This window comes from Fringilla coelebs (genome assembly GCF_963513975.1).
Source record: "Fringilla coelebs genome assembly, chromosome: 18".
NCBI lineage: Eukaryota > Metazoa > Chordata > Aves > Passeriformes > Fringillidae > Fringilla > Fringilla coelebs.
In genome coordinates, this window is record NC_140044.1 from 3,725,094 (window position 1) to 3,741,641 (window position 16,548).

Consider the following 16,548-nt stretch of genomic DNA (forward strand, 5'->3'; position numbering starts at 1 on the left):
GTTTTCTATGAAAAGTGAATCCTGAATTGTGCTTTCACCATATGAAGCAGAAATAATCAAAGCATGTTTGAAGTTGGAAGTTTCCCTTACCATGAGCAAACACAGAGGCTGAGCCTGTCCAGCCTTACTCATTCTACAGCAAAAGAGAAGGGAGACAGTCCAGAAGTGGATCACACACCTTCCTTCCTGCAATCCACACTGAGATTACTTCAGCTCATTTCTCATTCTGTAACATTAGTCTGTTTTGTTTTGTTTTGTTTAGCAGAAGGAAAGTCAGAAGTTTCATCGAGTTACGCATTAAACACACCAGAACCAACAGTGAAATTACTTGGCCACAGACATTTCAGACACATGTAAAAACACCAGAGAAAATGGAAAAACTCTTTAGGGTAGGGTAGCACTATTTACAGGTACTCTTATTCACTACAGTAGCAGAAATATTTATCCTTATTACAGTTAAAAGAAGACATTGTGCTGGCCAAGGTATTTTCAATCTTTGGCACAGCTGCTGTTGTGTGTGAGGGGTCAGAAGTGTTGATACCAACAGTTTGAATATCAAGTGTCAAATGAAATACCTGCAGGTCTGAGATCACAGGGAGAGAGAAGTTGGGAAAGAAGTCATTACTAATGTTACACTCCTGTTGCCAAATGAATAATCATTCACTGCAGTTCTAAGTCTTTACCAGCTGTAAAGTACTGAGCACTGATGATACACCACTTTAAGTGCTGTAGTTAGTGACTATACATGCATATTACTGTGATTACAAATTGCAATTTAATTTACAAATAAACTATGAATTTGAAATTAAATGTAAAAATATCACTTATATTAAAATAGCACCAGCAACATATGAGACAAATTTGATAGTTGGATGTTTGCAGAAAAAAACGATCATTTTCTTAAATAATCTTAATTTTTGAACAACTTAATACAGACATGCCCATGTATTTAAATTGATTTGCAGTAATTAGCACTGATTAAAAAGTAACTGGTAATGTATATTTTTATTAGGTCTGCTAGTTAAATGTCTTCATTTTGCCTTAGGAGAAACCTGGCAACAGATAATTCAAAACCTCAGCTCTATCAAGACCGACCCCAATGGAGCTGCATTCCTATGGAGGATAAATCAGGCACTGCATAGGGACACTCTTAACACGGCACAGGTAGATTCTCATGAAACCTCTCAGGGGAAAGAACCTGGTTTGGGAGGAAAGGCAAAGGCTGCAGCAAGAACTGAAAGAAAAGAAATACAACAATTAATAACACAATTGTGAGGCCCAGAAATGAATGTGTTAAGTCTAGCACAGGTTTGGAAAGTGCAATCTGAGGAAAACCCCCTTCTCTTCCATGAAGCTGTATTAGAATCAGGTGGCAGCAAGTCTTTTTCCAAAATTAGATCTCAATCTTCCAGTTCCTGCAGGCAGAGAATTCTGAGGTAAAAGGACAAGAGGTTCCATCAGGAAGGGGCAGCCAAATCATCTTTGAGATACATATAATGATCACTGCATCTTTATCAGGTGCTGTTCATTGTTTAGCAACTCAAACCCACCTTACTTTCCAAAGTACGTTACTCTTTCAAGATTCAACTCAAAATTAAGTTTCTTCATGAGCTTTCTTGACAGAAACAACAGAAAATTGTGAAAAGCTTTTATTTCAATCTTCTGTATTACAATAGGCATAGTTTTATTATTGCTTTTTAAAATTAATTATGCACTTTGCAATTTTACAACTGATGGACCTTTTTGTCCAGCATATGTGCTTCATTGATATACTGTGTAATGTACAACCCCTTTTTATTTACATGGATTTCATGTTTCTTTAAAAAACATGCTTGGAAGAACCTTGAAACTGTGGACTTCTAGACATTCATTTACTGTATGACAATAATAAATACATGTTTTTAAAAGTGCATTATATGGTGATAATCCTTGTAAAGAATTCACTTTTACAAAATCCTCATTATAAGGGAAGTGCTCAATTTGAACACAGTGCAAGCAGTCAGGTTGTCCTGAGAAGATAAAAATGTGCTGTAAGTTTACCTTCACAACAGGTGCATATTAGCACTAAATGGCTTAATCCCATTTTTGTCAACTAGAAGCCATTTGATGTTCATTACTGAGTGTGGCAATAAAATCTAAGTGCAAATATCATCTCTGCTGTGACAGGTGTCAGTACTGGTGTGAAGCTTTAGCAGCTTAACCCGGAGATGGCTCGCAGCTCCACTGCTCCACTGAGCCAGCAGTGCCAGAACTGCACTGTCAGCCTTTCTCCAGCAGTGTAGACCAGCACAGAGCAAAAGGAAACCTGGAATAATGTTTCAGTATTTAGTATTCAAGACCTTGCACATGCCAAAACCCTGAGAGGTTGTGGAAGGAAGACAATAGAAGCCCAAGTGAGACTGCTGAGACATTCATTTCTCCACCCCTCTCGCATTGTGCTACATCTGGCATGAACCTTTCTCGTGACAGCCTCAGCTTTACAAAATCTGACCTGGCCAAGGGAACACTCAGCTCTGACATTTGCTAGCACATGACAGTCTGTCCCAGAAGACAGCAACATCCTTCTGGCATGAAAGCAAGTATTGCTCTGAGCTCCAGCAGCACCCACTGTGAACTGGTGTCTGGTAAGAGAGGGGTTTTTATGGTGTGCTGTGTTTGCTGGTGGAAGAACAACAGTAAATTTGAGAAGGAAGAAGAGGGGGGAAACAATGCTTGAAAATAGTGCCTTTTATTCAGCACAAGTACTTCTGTGCATGTGTGTGCATGTTCAGATAGGACTCAGCTTTCTGAGCACTCTGCAAAAGGTGCTCAGCAGCTCACAGAATCCTCATTCCTGACTTCGGTTCCTCTGAAAGCCAAAGACCAATGGAATGAGGCAGCTTCCTCACTTGAAAGCCCAGCTTTGCTAAATGAGTATCACAACAAAGAAGCACCATTAACTTGCCGGACAAATTAATTTTCTTGGGGTTTCTGCCCTTCCAGAATTACCCAACGGACTTTTCAGACTAATATATAACTGGCCATGGGTTGCTTACAACTGTGACTTTACAAACAACTTGTGATTTTGATAAGCACCAATCCAAAATAAGATGCCCAAGTAAGTGGCCTGATTTTCATAGCATAGTTTTAAAACACAGCTCTTCTAATATCTCCAGGCAGCCAGCTCTGAAAGTGTGTGTTACACATATAAAGCTAAACTTTCCATGCAGTAATGATTATGTATGGGAACAATTATGGACAAACTTTTACTTCATAAATTTAAGCCTGTAGCAAATCTTAAACCACACTAAAGCCACAGAACAAATATAGTAAAACAAGAAGCACAGGAAGGTGGTCTGTGTTCCTGCGCTCTCCTTGCAGCAGAAGGGATTCTGTCTATGAGTCTGTGTAATTAAGTGCTTTTGAGCTCCTGCTTGTGTTGCAAGGCTGCAAGTCTTGGGAGTTCAACTGTTTTACAATGGCAAGCAGTTAAATAAAGAAGTCAAAGCTACTTCTGCAGTAGTTCTGGAACACTGGGGAACAACTGTGATTCAGGGTTCTGGAATGCTATTCCAAGCCTCTGTACCCTGCTCCCTATACTATTTCTTTTCCTTTATATATTTATTTATATCACATCCATTTCTTGATCTATAATTTTACCAATAACAGTGATAACATAATGAGCAGCCATACAGTGCTTTGAGACCTTCAACTGCATTTGCAACCCAAGTCCAATATTGGCCTTGTTTCCCTTATTAAAAGCAGGTGCACCAGAAAAAGACAGTTCCTCTACCACCACCTTGAGAAAAACCTACTTGGGCATCACTTGACAAAGGTGAGAATTTCCTCAGGCAGATCTGATTTACACACACTTTGGTAACAATCACTCCTGCTGCAAGGAGGAGATAGGAAAAGGCACCTTTTGCTTTTTTCCCAAGGGAAACAGAGGGGCTGATGGCACATTTTCATGTATGTTTTGCTCATAGTAGCATTGACTATCCAACTCAGATATTAATGGAAATATTTAACGTGACTACAGCCTTAATAACATAGGTATATAAATACAAGTACTCCCTACAGTGTCTGTCATCCAAATTATGCATAAATGGAATAGTGCCCTGACTTGGTGAAGTAATATGAACAAAATTAGAAACAAAACCAGTTAAGCCACACTGTTCACTTAGAAAAGAAACAGTAGAAAATGGTAAGAGAGATCAGTTCGAAACATTCTATGCAACCAAGAGTATCACTAGCAACAAGAAATGTGTTGTTTTGCTCTCTGGTAGCCTCACAGCATTCCTGGGAACCATTCTGCAATGACTCATGCACCCAAAAAACCCACATGGCTTGTCTATGATGGTATCTCACTACAGATTCTGGCCCTTTTCACTTTCCCAGAGGTTTAGGGCAGTTTGTACAGGCCACTGGTTGCCTCCCAGCCCTGGGACACTCGGCCAGGTTTGGCAGATTTCAAAAAGAAGGCTGTTGCCATAGGAGCAGAGTGCCATGCCAAGGGTCAGTGCCACCAGACCATTGACACTGCTCGGCACCGCTCCCTCTGCTCAGATGAAGTGGATCCAGCTCTCCTCACACTCCCTCGGCAGCTTCAGGGGGTGAGTCCGGCACCTGAGGGTGTAATTCTTGCCTCTGTTGTTATCCCAGTACTCCTGGCCGTTGACTTGGTACCTTGCTGCAAACTGGACGAGAGTGCTCAGCTGAAGGAGGAATGGAGGCACAGGAAGAAAGAAAGTGAACACATCAACCTGATCCTGCCCGTTTTCCTCTGGGATGCTGCAGTTCCAACGAGCACACACCTCATGGATGCTTTCCCACTGGTTGAAGGTGTAGCGCACGGACACCTGCTTCTCAAAAGCAACATTCCGAACCTGGATGGTGCCACTGAGCCCCAGATCTGAGCTGCTCACCCGCTCCAGACACACCTGCTGCTCCTGGAGTCGGGATGAGAAATCCAGACAGTCTGCAGGCTGCTGGAAGTCAGGCACCAAGCACTGCATAGTAAATTCCAAGTTCAAGCTGCTGTACCAGAGGTCTGAGTTTATGGAGAGCCTGGAAAGGACGTGCAAAGGGATGGATGGATCCTCCCCAGTCTGGAAGACTTTCACTTGAGTGAGCTCCAAGCCTAAAGCATCAGCAAACCTGACCCTGTTCATGCGGCAGCCGGGCTCCTGACACTGCACTGCTGCTCTCTTCCTCCTCTCGGGTGATGTCGGCAGGGACCTCGCTCTGCGACGCATGATGGGCCGCAGGGCTGGGTCACAGCTGGAGGAGGTGCTGCTCGCATGATTATTTGGCTGGGGGCTCTCCTTGGCTGGGGCACTACTCCGAAAAGTCTTGCTGCTGCTTGTATGGACTGCTGGGGGCTGCTGCTGCCTTCGTGCCACTGCTCCTTCAGCCCTTAACATGTTCTCATAGAGATCTGAGAGGTAGCTGGGATTCCTCTGAGGACCACGCACTTCCATTCTTAACTGGTGGCAAAAAATCAGCGTTAACAGTGCAGGTAATAATGAGCACTACCCCTCTGAAGCACTTAATTTGGGAATGGCAGCCAAAGTAAAGTCTGAGGTTATTGCACTGGATACAGCAAAGATCACCTGGAATAATGTCACCTTCGAACGAAAGGCAGAAGCGTGGCAGGTCTCAGGGCAGCTGGCAGAGAGCCAGCAGTAAGGCGTTGTGCGGGAAGCTGAAGGCAGACTCACTGGCCGATGAACTCGAGATCGCTGTGCTGGCTGGTGGCCCCCAGGCTCAGGCTGGAAAGGGATTCAAGGCTATCACCGCTGATACTGGAGGAGCTCACACCCAGGCTGGAGAGCGACTGGAGGCTGTCGTGCTGGATGAAGGACTCCAGGCTGTCGGAGAGGTCGCTGGAGGAGCGGTGCGCGCCGAAGCACCGTGCGCCGGGGCCGCGGGCGAGAGGGCCCTGCAGGCTGTCCTCGCTGGCTGCGGCCGAGCCCGCGCTCCGGCGGCAGCAGCAGCACGAGCAGAGGGGACACTCCAGGCTGTCACACTGGATGCTGGGCGAGTCGAGGCCGGGGAAGGCTTGGAGGCTGTCGGGCAGGAGGGAGCCGGGGCTGCTGCAGAGGCTGGAGGGCGGCCGAGAGCTGTCGGCCGCGGGCGCGGCGCCAGGCTCGGTGTCGTGGCTGGCGGGGGACGGATCCGCGTTCGGGGCCGCCACAGCGCCCATGGGCGGCCCCGCTGCAGCCCCACCGCCGGAGCAGCCCCGGGCACCCGCCAGACACCGTGGCCGGTCTGCTCCGCACCCGTAGCGCAGGCGCCGGGCCGCTTCCCCCGCCCCGCCCGGCCCGGCCCCTCCCGGCCCGGCCCGGCCCCCGCGCTCTGCGCTCCGGCGGCGCCGCCGCTGGCGACGGACACACAGTAAGGGCAGGTACCGGGCCGGGGTGAGGATCGCCGGGGAGTGCGGGGCGGCCCCTGAGTGAAGGAGCGGCCCTTTGCGGAGCGCGGTGATAGCGGCGGCGGGAGGGAGCGGAGCGGGCCCGGCTCGGCGGGCGCTGCGGGCACAGTCTGCGCCTGCTGGCACTGCTGCCATCCACCGCGGGCACTGCTGCCATAGCCGAGGAACGGGCACTGCCACCATCCCGGCGCTGCCCGGCCGGCGCTGGCCTCTCGCCGCCGCTGCTCTGCCCCGTCCGGTGCGGGACTGCGGCGCTCCGGGGCTCGGCTCTGCTGAGCGCGGCCGGGACAGGATGCGGAGAGGCGTGTGAGGGATAGGACGGGATCAAGTATCAATAGATACGGACATTAATGTGACTGTAAATACATAAACAGCCCTGCAGTAGAAGTAAAAGTGCATCAGGAGAGCTGTTTGTCACCTGTCACATTTGCAGACCATTGTGACCCCCTGGAACCGTGCAGTTCCCTGGTGCGGGGATGCGGTTCCTCTGAAGTAAAAGAAAGCAATGGATCCTGCTCTGAGTATTTTTAGTAGGAGCTGATGAGACATTTGTTTTGGAAAAAGAAAAAAGATGAAGTATTGGATACAAGATTTGCATATATGCATATTGAAGAGCGTATTTTGTGACACAAACAGCACGCTCAGCTCGCTCGGCAGCAGGGGTTGCTGTCTGCTCTCCGTGCCCTGGAGCAGGAGCTCCCACCCCCAGGGCTGGGACGCGCAGCTCCGGCAGCGCAGGCTGAGCAGGGGTGGGGGTGAGCACATGACACTGCACGGCGGCTCTGGGAGCACGGCCGTACCCGCAGGTATTCCTTATTTTGGGAATAGTAAACTGAACGATGCTGCTTCCCACTAAACGAGTGCTGGGGGAGGGGACTGTTTTCCTGTACAGTTTGGTAGCTGATTATGTTTATCTTCCTGCTTTAAAAATAGAATCGCATCGGGAGGATTTTGTTTGTCGCCAGCATCTCTGGGACGTGAGGATGTCTGCATTGGTTATACTGTGTCTTGCAAAGCCAAAAGACTGGAGCCGTTTGAAGATTATGTAACACCAAAGGTGCAGATTCCCTTTGGAAAGAGGAATAATGGGACCAGGCATTCAGGAATATCCCTTATTACTACACAGAGAGACACAGCAGAAGGAAAGCCACAGCCACACCAATGAAAACCACAAAGGAATGGTAAAGTAAGGAAATTAATTTCGCTTTTTATAGTTACTGGAATGTCAACATACTGGGCTTAGTTAATAAGTGCCTGGCTGTCCTGTTCCCACTGCCTTCCTCTCCCCCGGTCCCAGTGACAGAAATGATTGTGCAGGATGATCGTGCAGGTCACAAGGTCACAGAGGTGACTGCAGCAATGCTGGAGGCACAGGACTTAGTTTCAGTCTTTTATAAGCTCTTGAATTTGTGAAATCATGTGTTTTTAAAAAATCTGACTATAGCGACATAAAAACTGAGAACAAGATGTACAGCCTGGCAAATCAACTGAACTGCAGTAATGCTAGATTAGATAGAAGGGCACAGTTTGATTATTCCTGTTCTGAAATAATTTTCATTTGGAAATCAGTAATGCTTCTTGTTTCTAGAGCAAACACTATTCTTATTGTGCAGAATATGCTGATTTATTTATTCTGGGTGCTTACTCAGACATGTAGCTAGTTTAATTATGGAAGCATGTTTTAGTTCTAAGCTGCCAAGATCAGTAATGCCGTTCCTTTTCCTTTCATATGATCTTTTTCTCTTAATAATATTTTCACAACCCTATTATAATATGAAATAAGGAATTTTCTTATGCCTTCATTGTGAAATAGTTTGTATTAACAGCAGAAGAGACCTTATGCTCCCTGTTCATTTCCACTCCTTATCTTCAAAGGAATAATCCTTTAAATTTTGTTGAGAATATGCAAATGGGAAAGACAAGATTTGGCTTCCTATGTGACTTTCATATTGTACTTTATGATTAATTTTGGTAAATTGCAATTGGAGCACCTACCAGGTACTATAAAAATCGTTAAATATCTGTAATATTTATTATGTCCAAAGAAGCTTTGGGATCCTCTGACAGAGGATTCTGTATAAGGGCTACATTCTATTATTATATAATCTGGTAGAATTATTCACTTTTGCATTAATAATATTAAAAACACAGCAGTGCATTTGTAGTATAAAAAGTAAAAAGTGGCCATAGTGGCATAGTCTTGATGAACTTTAAGAATAACTGCAATCAGCTCTTTTTTAAACTCAGTTGTACTCTTAAGTTTTTATTGTACTTCTATTCTGACACTCATAAATGCTGCTATTTATATCTGATATTCTGTTTAATCCTTTGTGGTTACAGTAATGGAAAAAGCCATCCAAGCACCAAAGGACTAAATAAACCAATTTCTTATGCGAAATCTCCTCCTGGAAGATCAGGCAAAAATGTATCAAGTGCCATTGAAAAGGTAAATAATCCCCTTTTCTAACATAAGAATGGTACCTACCTAAGTCTGCTTCTTAAAAGCATCACAAACTTTCATATCCCTTCAGATTTCCCATGACACTCAAGATGGTCACCAACCAAATGTTTATAAGAAGGGAAGGAACCAGCTGGATGGCAATAATCAGTCAAAAAGGTAAATTTTATGTTAAGATTATCTGTTTAATTTGTAGTCATTTCAAACTGGTTGACAAAATGCTTGTGATGAAACTGGAGCTGCATTTGACTTCCCTGGCTCAGAGTTCACCATTTATGAGAAAAACAAATTTAAGTTATCAAAATGTAAACTTGCTATCCTGCTTTAGTGAGTTCTCAGGCAAAACCATAAAAAAACCCAACAACAAATCAGTAGTAGGCAGTGCTACCTCTACCAGCAATTATTGATTTGGCCTTATTACCAAGTTTCTGTGCCAGTTTTAGCTTCAGGCGTGGAGATCCCCATCCTTGAAGGGGTGGCAAGACCTTTGTAAGCTGCTGTTCAAAGGCACTGACCATTCTAACAGGACATGAACTTCCTTTTCCTTTAGGATCCCAAGTGTTTGCAGCTCACTGCACAGTGCACAAGGACCAAAGAGGAGTCCCCCAGAAAGAAGGCAAAATGAATCCTTCCTGCACAGGAGTCCCCCAGAAAGAATGAAAAATGAATCCTTCCTGCACAGGAGTCCCCCAGAAAGAATGAAAAATGAATCTTTCCTGCACAGGAGTCCCCCAGAAAGAAGGCAAAATGAATCTTTCCTGCACAGGAGTCCCCCAGAAAAAATGAAAAATGAATCCTTCCTGCACAGGAGTCCCCCAGAAAGAAGGCAAAATGAATCTTTCCTGCACAGGAGTCCCCCAGAAAGAATGAAAAGCGAATCCTTCCTGCACAGGATCCCCCCTGGCACAAGGGGCAGCACACAAGAAAACTTCTGTAGGGCTAAGGATGTCCCAGTGCAGCATTTTTACTGCAGTAAAAAAGAACAGTTGGGGAAGAATCACGAAGAATACATTGCTGAAGCCAGCCCAGGCTCTTCGAAATGGCAAGCATCTGTAGGTGAAATGTTTCTTGATTTTGAATCGGTGCAAATTATTAAAGAAGATGCTGAAGATGACAGTGCCAGTGACCTCTCTGACTCAGAAAGGATTCCCATTCCCCCCTCTCCCTGCACACCGCCAGAACTCATCCTCAGAGCTGAAGAAATCGACCCAGTTTGTTTGGAACACATCCCTGAAATGGGATTTAAAGAATCCGAATATTACTACCCCGACTTCCTGCCACCCCCTTTCAACTCGTGGGACCTGAAGCAGCTGGCCACCTTTGCCCACCAGGAAGGGAAGGCTGAATTCCAGCCCAAGCCCACGGGGTCCCTGGAGAAGTTCCTGGAGCGCCTGCTGCAGCTGGAGTGGCTGCAGATGCAGACGGTGCAGAGCGAGAGGGGCAGGGCCACCAAAGGCCGGCCCCAGACTGCCCCGGGCCCCAGCCGTGCCCTCAAGAGCCCCGGGAAAGGCAAAGCCTTGCTCAGCCCGGTGCCCCCCCGGCAGGCAATGCCCCAGGAAGGCGCTGCCAGGCTGCCCAGGAGCTGTTTGGGTCACAGGGCAGAGCCCTGCTCTGAGGAGACTCGCCAGGCGCGCTCCCATCCAGGGCACCTGAAGGTTCCTGAGAGAATGGGGTGTGCAGCACCTCCTCAGAGGCAAAGTGGTGATGGAAGGAGTGAACTGAGAAAGAAACCAGCTGCAAAGCAGCAGCTTCTCAGTCTGCAGCCCTCCGAGAGCAGCCCTAAAATCCAAAGTGTTGGTAACATCAGACCCCCTAAGCAAACCCCAGCATTCCACGGTGCAGCTGCTCCCATCAAAGGCTTAAAAACATACACGTGTACAAATCCAAAGAAAAATGGCAATGCCAGCAATTATGTTCCTCCTAAAAAAACAACAGTGGACAGGAAAATAAAAACAAATGGCACAAAGCAAACACCACGCAAATTTCAGTGAGGGAAAATTAGCGAATGTTGATGCTTCCTGACTGCTAGAAAGCATCTGGCCAGTGCAGAAGAATCTGTTTTTCCTTCATAGGAAGATCCTGAGAAAAATGTTCCTGGCACGTGGTTCTGAGTCAGCACTGTTCATTTCTATAGATTTGATCTTAAGCCAGCAGGAAATGTTTTCTCTGAAGGCAAATGTCTTCCATTGGTCTTTTCCTCAAAAATATTTATAATTGCTCAATGAGGATAACAATAGCACAGTGTGAAGTTTAGAGAAGTGTGGAACATCGTGTCTGCACCAGCTGAGTGTTCCTTGTATTTACCCTGCTGGGTGTGAGGGAATAGGGTCCATGCTCTTTCTCCTTGCCCAGATGTGCTTTTTGTAAGACAGGTTTGATTTTGGTGTTTTTATAAAATAATGGAGCCTGTTATCTATGCAAAGTCAACTCTAATTCTTCACAGAAGATGATGAATTGGATTTTTTGGATGAAATGGGTACTATTTTTTTGAGAAGAAGAAGAATGGAGATAATGTTTTGAAATATTTTAATGCAGAAAGAATTCTTTTTAAGACAAAGTATTAGGGACCAGACAGCTTCAATAATGACAGATTAAGAAAATGGAATGTGTATTTTTATACCCTGGAATCTTCACTGTGTTTACAGACAGCTTTCCTGGAAGTTCATTTTGTAGGCCTTGATGCTTTTTGTCATGTAGGGGAAATGACCAGATTTCAAATTGCACATGGATATATTTGAGTCATGCAAACTAAGGCTTTCAGCAGAGACTGTATGGCCTAGTTTTCAGAACTGGTGGCCCCTCAAAACATAAGAAACAGAGTCTTAAGGGAAGAATTTAAAGGGTGTTGTAAGTTCAAGTAAAGATATATTTTGATACAGAAGATACCTATTTTTAGTCATCTGAGATGACTCCTATTTATCCTGTGGTCCAGTCTAGCTTGGCTTCTTAAGGTTGAGGGAGCTGAGATGGGGAAATGTCCTGCAGTAGAAAATTGTACAATCAGGACTGGGTCCTGTGCTTGGGCCCTCTGTCTTCTCTTGTGTCTGTGAGATACAGGAGAATTCAAAGGACAGTTCTGAGAATATTCAAGTGTCACTTGATCTATTACAATTTCAAATCAATCACAGCAGCTGGGGACAGGATCTTGTTAAGATGAAATTCTAAAGAATGTTTTTTACTTTCACTTTAAAATCCTGGTCAGTGTGTTTTCCTCCTCAGCCACCAGTCCCAATCTTCATGAGAAGTGAGCTGAGGTCTGATGGACCACATTTTGCAAGAGGATCCTTCACATTGTGATAGAAAATGAAAAAGTAGCAAATACTAAAGAGTACATTATGTATATAGCTAAATTGCACTTCTCTTGGTGAGCTCATCTTGGTTTTAAGATGCTTAGCTGTTTCTATCTTTCATTGTGCCTACCAGATCTTCAGCTTTGTAAAATTTCAAAGCATGAATTTATATGTAGTTTGAAAAGTGAGAATATTAAGAAATGTAGTAATAAAGTAGAGTATTTTACAGTACATAAAAACATTGCTCAGGAATAGTCTAAGAAATATTTTTAGTGTTTTTTTCCTAGTCTACTGGAGACCAAATGTGAAATTTTGAATTGGTAAAGGAAATGAATGTAATAGACAGTATTACATGTCCAGAATCAGTATTTGTAAAGTTACACTTAATATGAATTGTAGTTGCATGTACATTCAGCTCTATGCAATTCAAGTGAAACTGAATCTGAGATGCTCAAAGACCAGAGGAGGTGGCTGTGTCAGAGGTGTGGTGGCACTCAGGATGAGACTGAACACCAGCAGTGCAGAGGACCAGCACATCCCAGTGTTGCTGTTTCACCCTTTTGTTTTGGTCCAGCCTCATGTATTTCAGCTTTTTTAGATGAAAGGTTCCTGCACTCAGTGCTAGTATTTCAAGCTCTGGCCAAATTCTGCAAGCCTGCCTTAGCCAAGTGTTCCTGATTCACATGAGCAGTAGTGAAAAATAGGAGAGCTGCTTTGCCAATAATCAGGATTTTAATGCACTGTTCTAGTTCACTGTTACAAGCTCCTGAGGTGAGCAGGATCCAGGCAATATTTAGAATAACAGTTAAAAAAAAAAAATCTGTTAGATGCAGTAAGTAATTTAGCATGTTGTTATAGCATTGAATATTGCTGGATGCTAAAATTGCTAAATTGAAGCTTTCCTGGGTTGTAAGGAGGGCATGTAGATACTGGCACATTTTTCATGATCCCTTCTCTAAGAATAAATAAACCCCATTTCAGCCAGCTGGGACCAGAGCAAAGGTGATTGGCAAAGACTGGGAAAAGTCTTTTGTCACAGAGGTAGGAGAGTTTGAATGTTTGTCATCTTATGGACACCAGTCTGTCGTTGGAGACTAAAAAGGGAAGCAGGTGGAGGTGGTGATGGCACTTTACAGAAGTCTGAAAACTTGTTCATCACTGGGCTCCACCTGGCATCTGGCCAAGTAGGTTTGTCTCTTAATAATCACATCAGTCTAATTTCTGTCATTGATTTGATTCTTCTGACATGCTTGTCTTTGTATAGACACAGAAATTCCATGTTTGCCTCAACAAACAGCTCTTGGCTGAGCAGACCTCCAAGGGCTGGGTTTTATCCTGTTTCTGTTTTAACTTCACTGTGTTCTGGGCCTACAGATGAAAAGAGCTCCTTTTATGAAGAAGACTGTGGTTTATATTTATTTCATTTTGTATTGCTGGATATTGTCTTTAGGAGCACTTCTGAACAGAGCAGAAAAATTTATTCCATCAAACACATTCAGTTTAAAGTGAATTACTTAAGATGCTTCCCCAGCACTGTGTTTGTGTGACCATTAGCCTTTTTTTACAAGGTTTAGCAATATGATCATGTGGATCTAAGCCTAGCACTGGTGATGCTTCTTGAAGAACAGATTACTGTGATAGGAGATATTTAAACAGAGTGATCTATTTTTTTGCTTAAGAATGTAAAGGTTTAGTGTTCTGCAGTATTACCTACAGAACAAATATGCTCAGGTTGTATTTCAAATAAACAGCCAGACTGCTTCAAGTTGCATGAATATAAACTTTGAACAACTCAGTTATTTTCAGTGAAATGACCCTGTTAGAAGATGTGAAGAAACAGAATTTCACTCTAATATGTATAAATTGTTTTCCTTTAAAATTGAAATATTTAATATTTCAAGCAATATTGTTTTTCTCTTGCCATGTTCCTTTTTTTCTCCATTGTTTGCATCTCATGCTGAGGGCAGTAATTTTCCCACCTCGTTTTCAGTTGGATACAGCAGGACAATGCTGCAGGGAGGGAAGTGCTGATTCCATTGGGCTGAGCTGTCCTGTTTGACTCCAGACTCTGAGATCTGCCCTCATCCTGTCACTGTTCCTGTCCTTTCTGTGTTTCATTCATTGTTTCAGGCAACTTTGACCTTGTATTTGCTATTTAAAGGATCTTGTTAGAATTCTGAGAGAATTTTGACAAATTTTTCAGCCAGTATGTGCTTTTTTGGAGCTGATACATTAAATTTCTACAGTATGAAATTGCCTAGAATGCACTATTTTTTGCCTTATTTTAAAGGTATTGAGCCTTTGTTGCTCCCATTGCATTAGTGGGTTTTCATCTGAAAAATAAACAGATCATGCTGGAAGGACTGAACTTGATTAACTGAGGATTTGCAGACCAGCTTTTGATGTTGGTATTCATGTATTCTTATTTATTTGAACTTTTTGTGGATATTTTTGCTAGTAATTCCTTGGGAAAGTGAACTTGTCATTCAAAGGTCCCATATATTTGCTACAATAAAAGTGAGATACTGCCCTGTTTGTTGCTGAGTTGTACTTTTTTTCTCAAGATGGCACCACTGAATTTTCCTGGAGAGAGTTCCAGTGTTGTGCTGTTGGGTGGAGGGGGTGGCTCAGCACATCCCAGATCCTGCTGGCCAAGGGAAGCCAGAAAAATAGGGAATTTTCCTTCATCTTTGGGCAATTCCATCTGGGATCCAGGGTGCGGGAAAACCCGGACCGGATTCCGGCCGGAGTCCGGAATGGAGTCGGCAAAAGGGAAAACCCGGACCGGATTCCGGCCGGAGTCCGGAATGGAGTCGGCAAAAGGGAAAACCCGGACCGGATTCCGGCCGGAGTCCGGAATGGAGTCGGCAAAAGGGAAAACCCGGACCGGATTCCGGCCGGAGACCGGAATGGAGTCGGCAAAAGGGAAAACCCGGACCGGATTCCGGCCGGAGTCCGGAATGGAGTCGGCAAAAGGGAAAACCCGGACCGGATTCCGGCCGGAGTCCGGAATGGAGTCGGCAAAAGGGAAAACCCGGACCGGATTCCGGCCGGAGTCCGGAATGGAGTCGGCAAAAGGGAAAACCCGGACCGGATTCCGGCCGGAGTCCGGAATGGAGTCGGCAAAAGGGAAAACCCGGACCGGATTCCGGCCGGAGTCCGGAATGGAGTCGGCAAAAGGGAAAACCCGGACCGGATTCCGGCCGGAGTCCGGAATGGAGTCGGCAAAAGGGAAAACCCGGACCGGATTCCGGCCGGAGACCGGAATGGAGTCGGCAAAAGGGAAAACCCGGACCGGATTCCGGCCGGAGTCCGGAATGGAGTCGGCAAAAGGGAAAACCCGGACCGGATTCCGGCCGGAGTCCGGAATGGAGTCGGCAAAAGGGAAAACCCGGACCGGATTCCGGCCGGAGTCCGGAATGGAGTCGGCAAAAGGGAAAACCCGGACCGGATTCCGGCCGGAGTCCGGAATGGAGTCGGCAAAAGGGAAAACCCGGACCGGATTCCGGCCGGAGTCCGGAATGGAGTCGGCAAAAGGGAAAACCCGGACCGGATTCCGGCCGGAGTCCGGAATGGAGTCGGCAAAAGGGAAAACCCGGACCGGATTCCGGCCGGAGTCCGGAATGGAGTCGGCAAAAGGGAAAACCCGGACCGGATTCCGGCCGGAGTCCGGAATGGAGTCGGCAAAAGGGAAAACCCGGACCGGATTCCGGCCGGAGTCCGGAATGGAGTCGGCAAAAGGGAAAACCCGGACCGGATTCCGGCCGGAGACCGGAATGGAGTCGGCAAAAGGGAAAACCCGGACCGGATTCCGGCCGGAGACCGGAATGGAGTCGGCAAAAGGGAAAACCCGGACCGGATTCCGGCCGGAGACCGGAATGGAGTCGGCAAAAGGGAAAACCCGGACCGGATTCCGGCCGGAGTCCGGAATGGAGTCGGCAAAAGGGAAAACCCGGACCGGATTCCGGCCGGAGTCCGGAATGGAGTCGGCAAAAGGGAAAACCCGGACCGGATTCCGGCCGGAGTCCGGAATGGAGTCGGCAAAAGGGAAAACCCGGACCGGATTCCGGCCGGAGTCCGGAATGGAGTCGGCAAAAGGGAAAACCCGGACCGGATTCCGGCCGGAGTCCGGAATGGAGTCGGCAAAAGGGAAAACCCGGACCGGATTCCGGCCGGAGTCCGGAATGGAGTCGGCAAAAGGGAAAACCCGGACCGGATTCCGGCCGGAGTCCGGAATGGAGTCGGCAAAAGGGAAAACCCGGACCGGATTCCGGCCGGAGTCCGGAATGGAGTCGGCAAAAGGGAAAACCCGGACCGGATTCCGGCCGGAGTCCGGAATGGAGTCGGCAAAAGGGAAAACCCGGACCGGATTCCGGCCGGAGTCCGGA

General features: G+C 46.1%; 2 protein-coding genes across 3 annotated transcripts; one reads left to right on the forward strand and one right to left on the reverse strand.

Annotated features, from left to right (window-relative positions):
* Positions 1–1,282: 1,282 nt before the first annotated feature.
* On the reverse strand, positions 1,283–5,687 carry PPP1R3D (protein phosphatase 1 regulatory subunit 3D). Its single transcript, XM_084217907.1, has 2 exons — positions 5,592–5,687; positions 1,283–5,465 (listed from the first exon to the last, which is right to left on the reverse strand). The coding sequence occupies exon 2, from the start codon at positions 5,457–5,459 to the stop codon at positions 4,542–4,544; it is 918 nt and encodes a 305-aa protein (XP_084074033.1). The 5' UTR covers positions 5,460–5,465; positions 5,592–5,687; the 3' UTR covers positions 1,283–4,541.
* Positions 5,688–7,350: 1,663 nt separating this feature from the next.
* On the forward strand, positions 7,351–14,693 carry FAM217B (family with sequence similarity 217 member B). Of its 2 annotated transcripts, none has more exons than XM_084217733.1 (4): positions 7,351–7,598; positions 8,753–8,858; positions 8,944–9,029; positions 9,421–14,693. In XM_084217733.1, exons 1-4 carry the CDS (start codon positions 7,498–7,500, stop codon positions 10,859–10,861), a joined length of 1,734 nt encoding a protein of 577 aa, XP_084073859.1. In that variant the 5' UTR covers positions 7,351–7,497; the 3' UTR covers positions 10,862–14,693. The 2 variants fall into 2 exon arrangements, with proteins under 2 accessions (XP_084073859.1, XP_084073860.1); XM_084217734.1 differs by having other exon boundaries at positions 7,432–7,593.
* The last annotated feature ends 1,855 nt before the right edge of the window (positions 14,694–16,548 follow it).

Excerpts from the sequence above, each read along its gene's own strand:
- PPP1R3D (XM_084217907.1), bottom strand. The coding sequence starts at position 5,459 with ATGGAAGTGCGTGGTCCTCAGAGGAATCCCAGCTACCTCTCAGATCTC.
- FAM217B (XM_084217733.1), top strand. The coding sequence starts at position 7,498 with ATGGGACCAGGCATTCAGGAATATCCCTTATTACTACACAGAGAGACA. Across the intron at positions 7,599-8,752 it reads AACCACAAAGGAATGGTAAA|TAATGGAAAAAGCCATCCAA; the intron begins GTAAGGAAATTA and ends TTGTGGTTACAG. Across the intron at positions 8,859-8,943 it reads TATCAAGTGCCATTGAAAAG|ATTTCCCATGACACTCAAGA; the intron begins GTAAATAATCCC and ends ATATCCCTTCAG.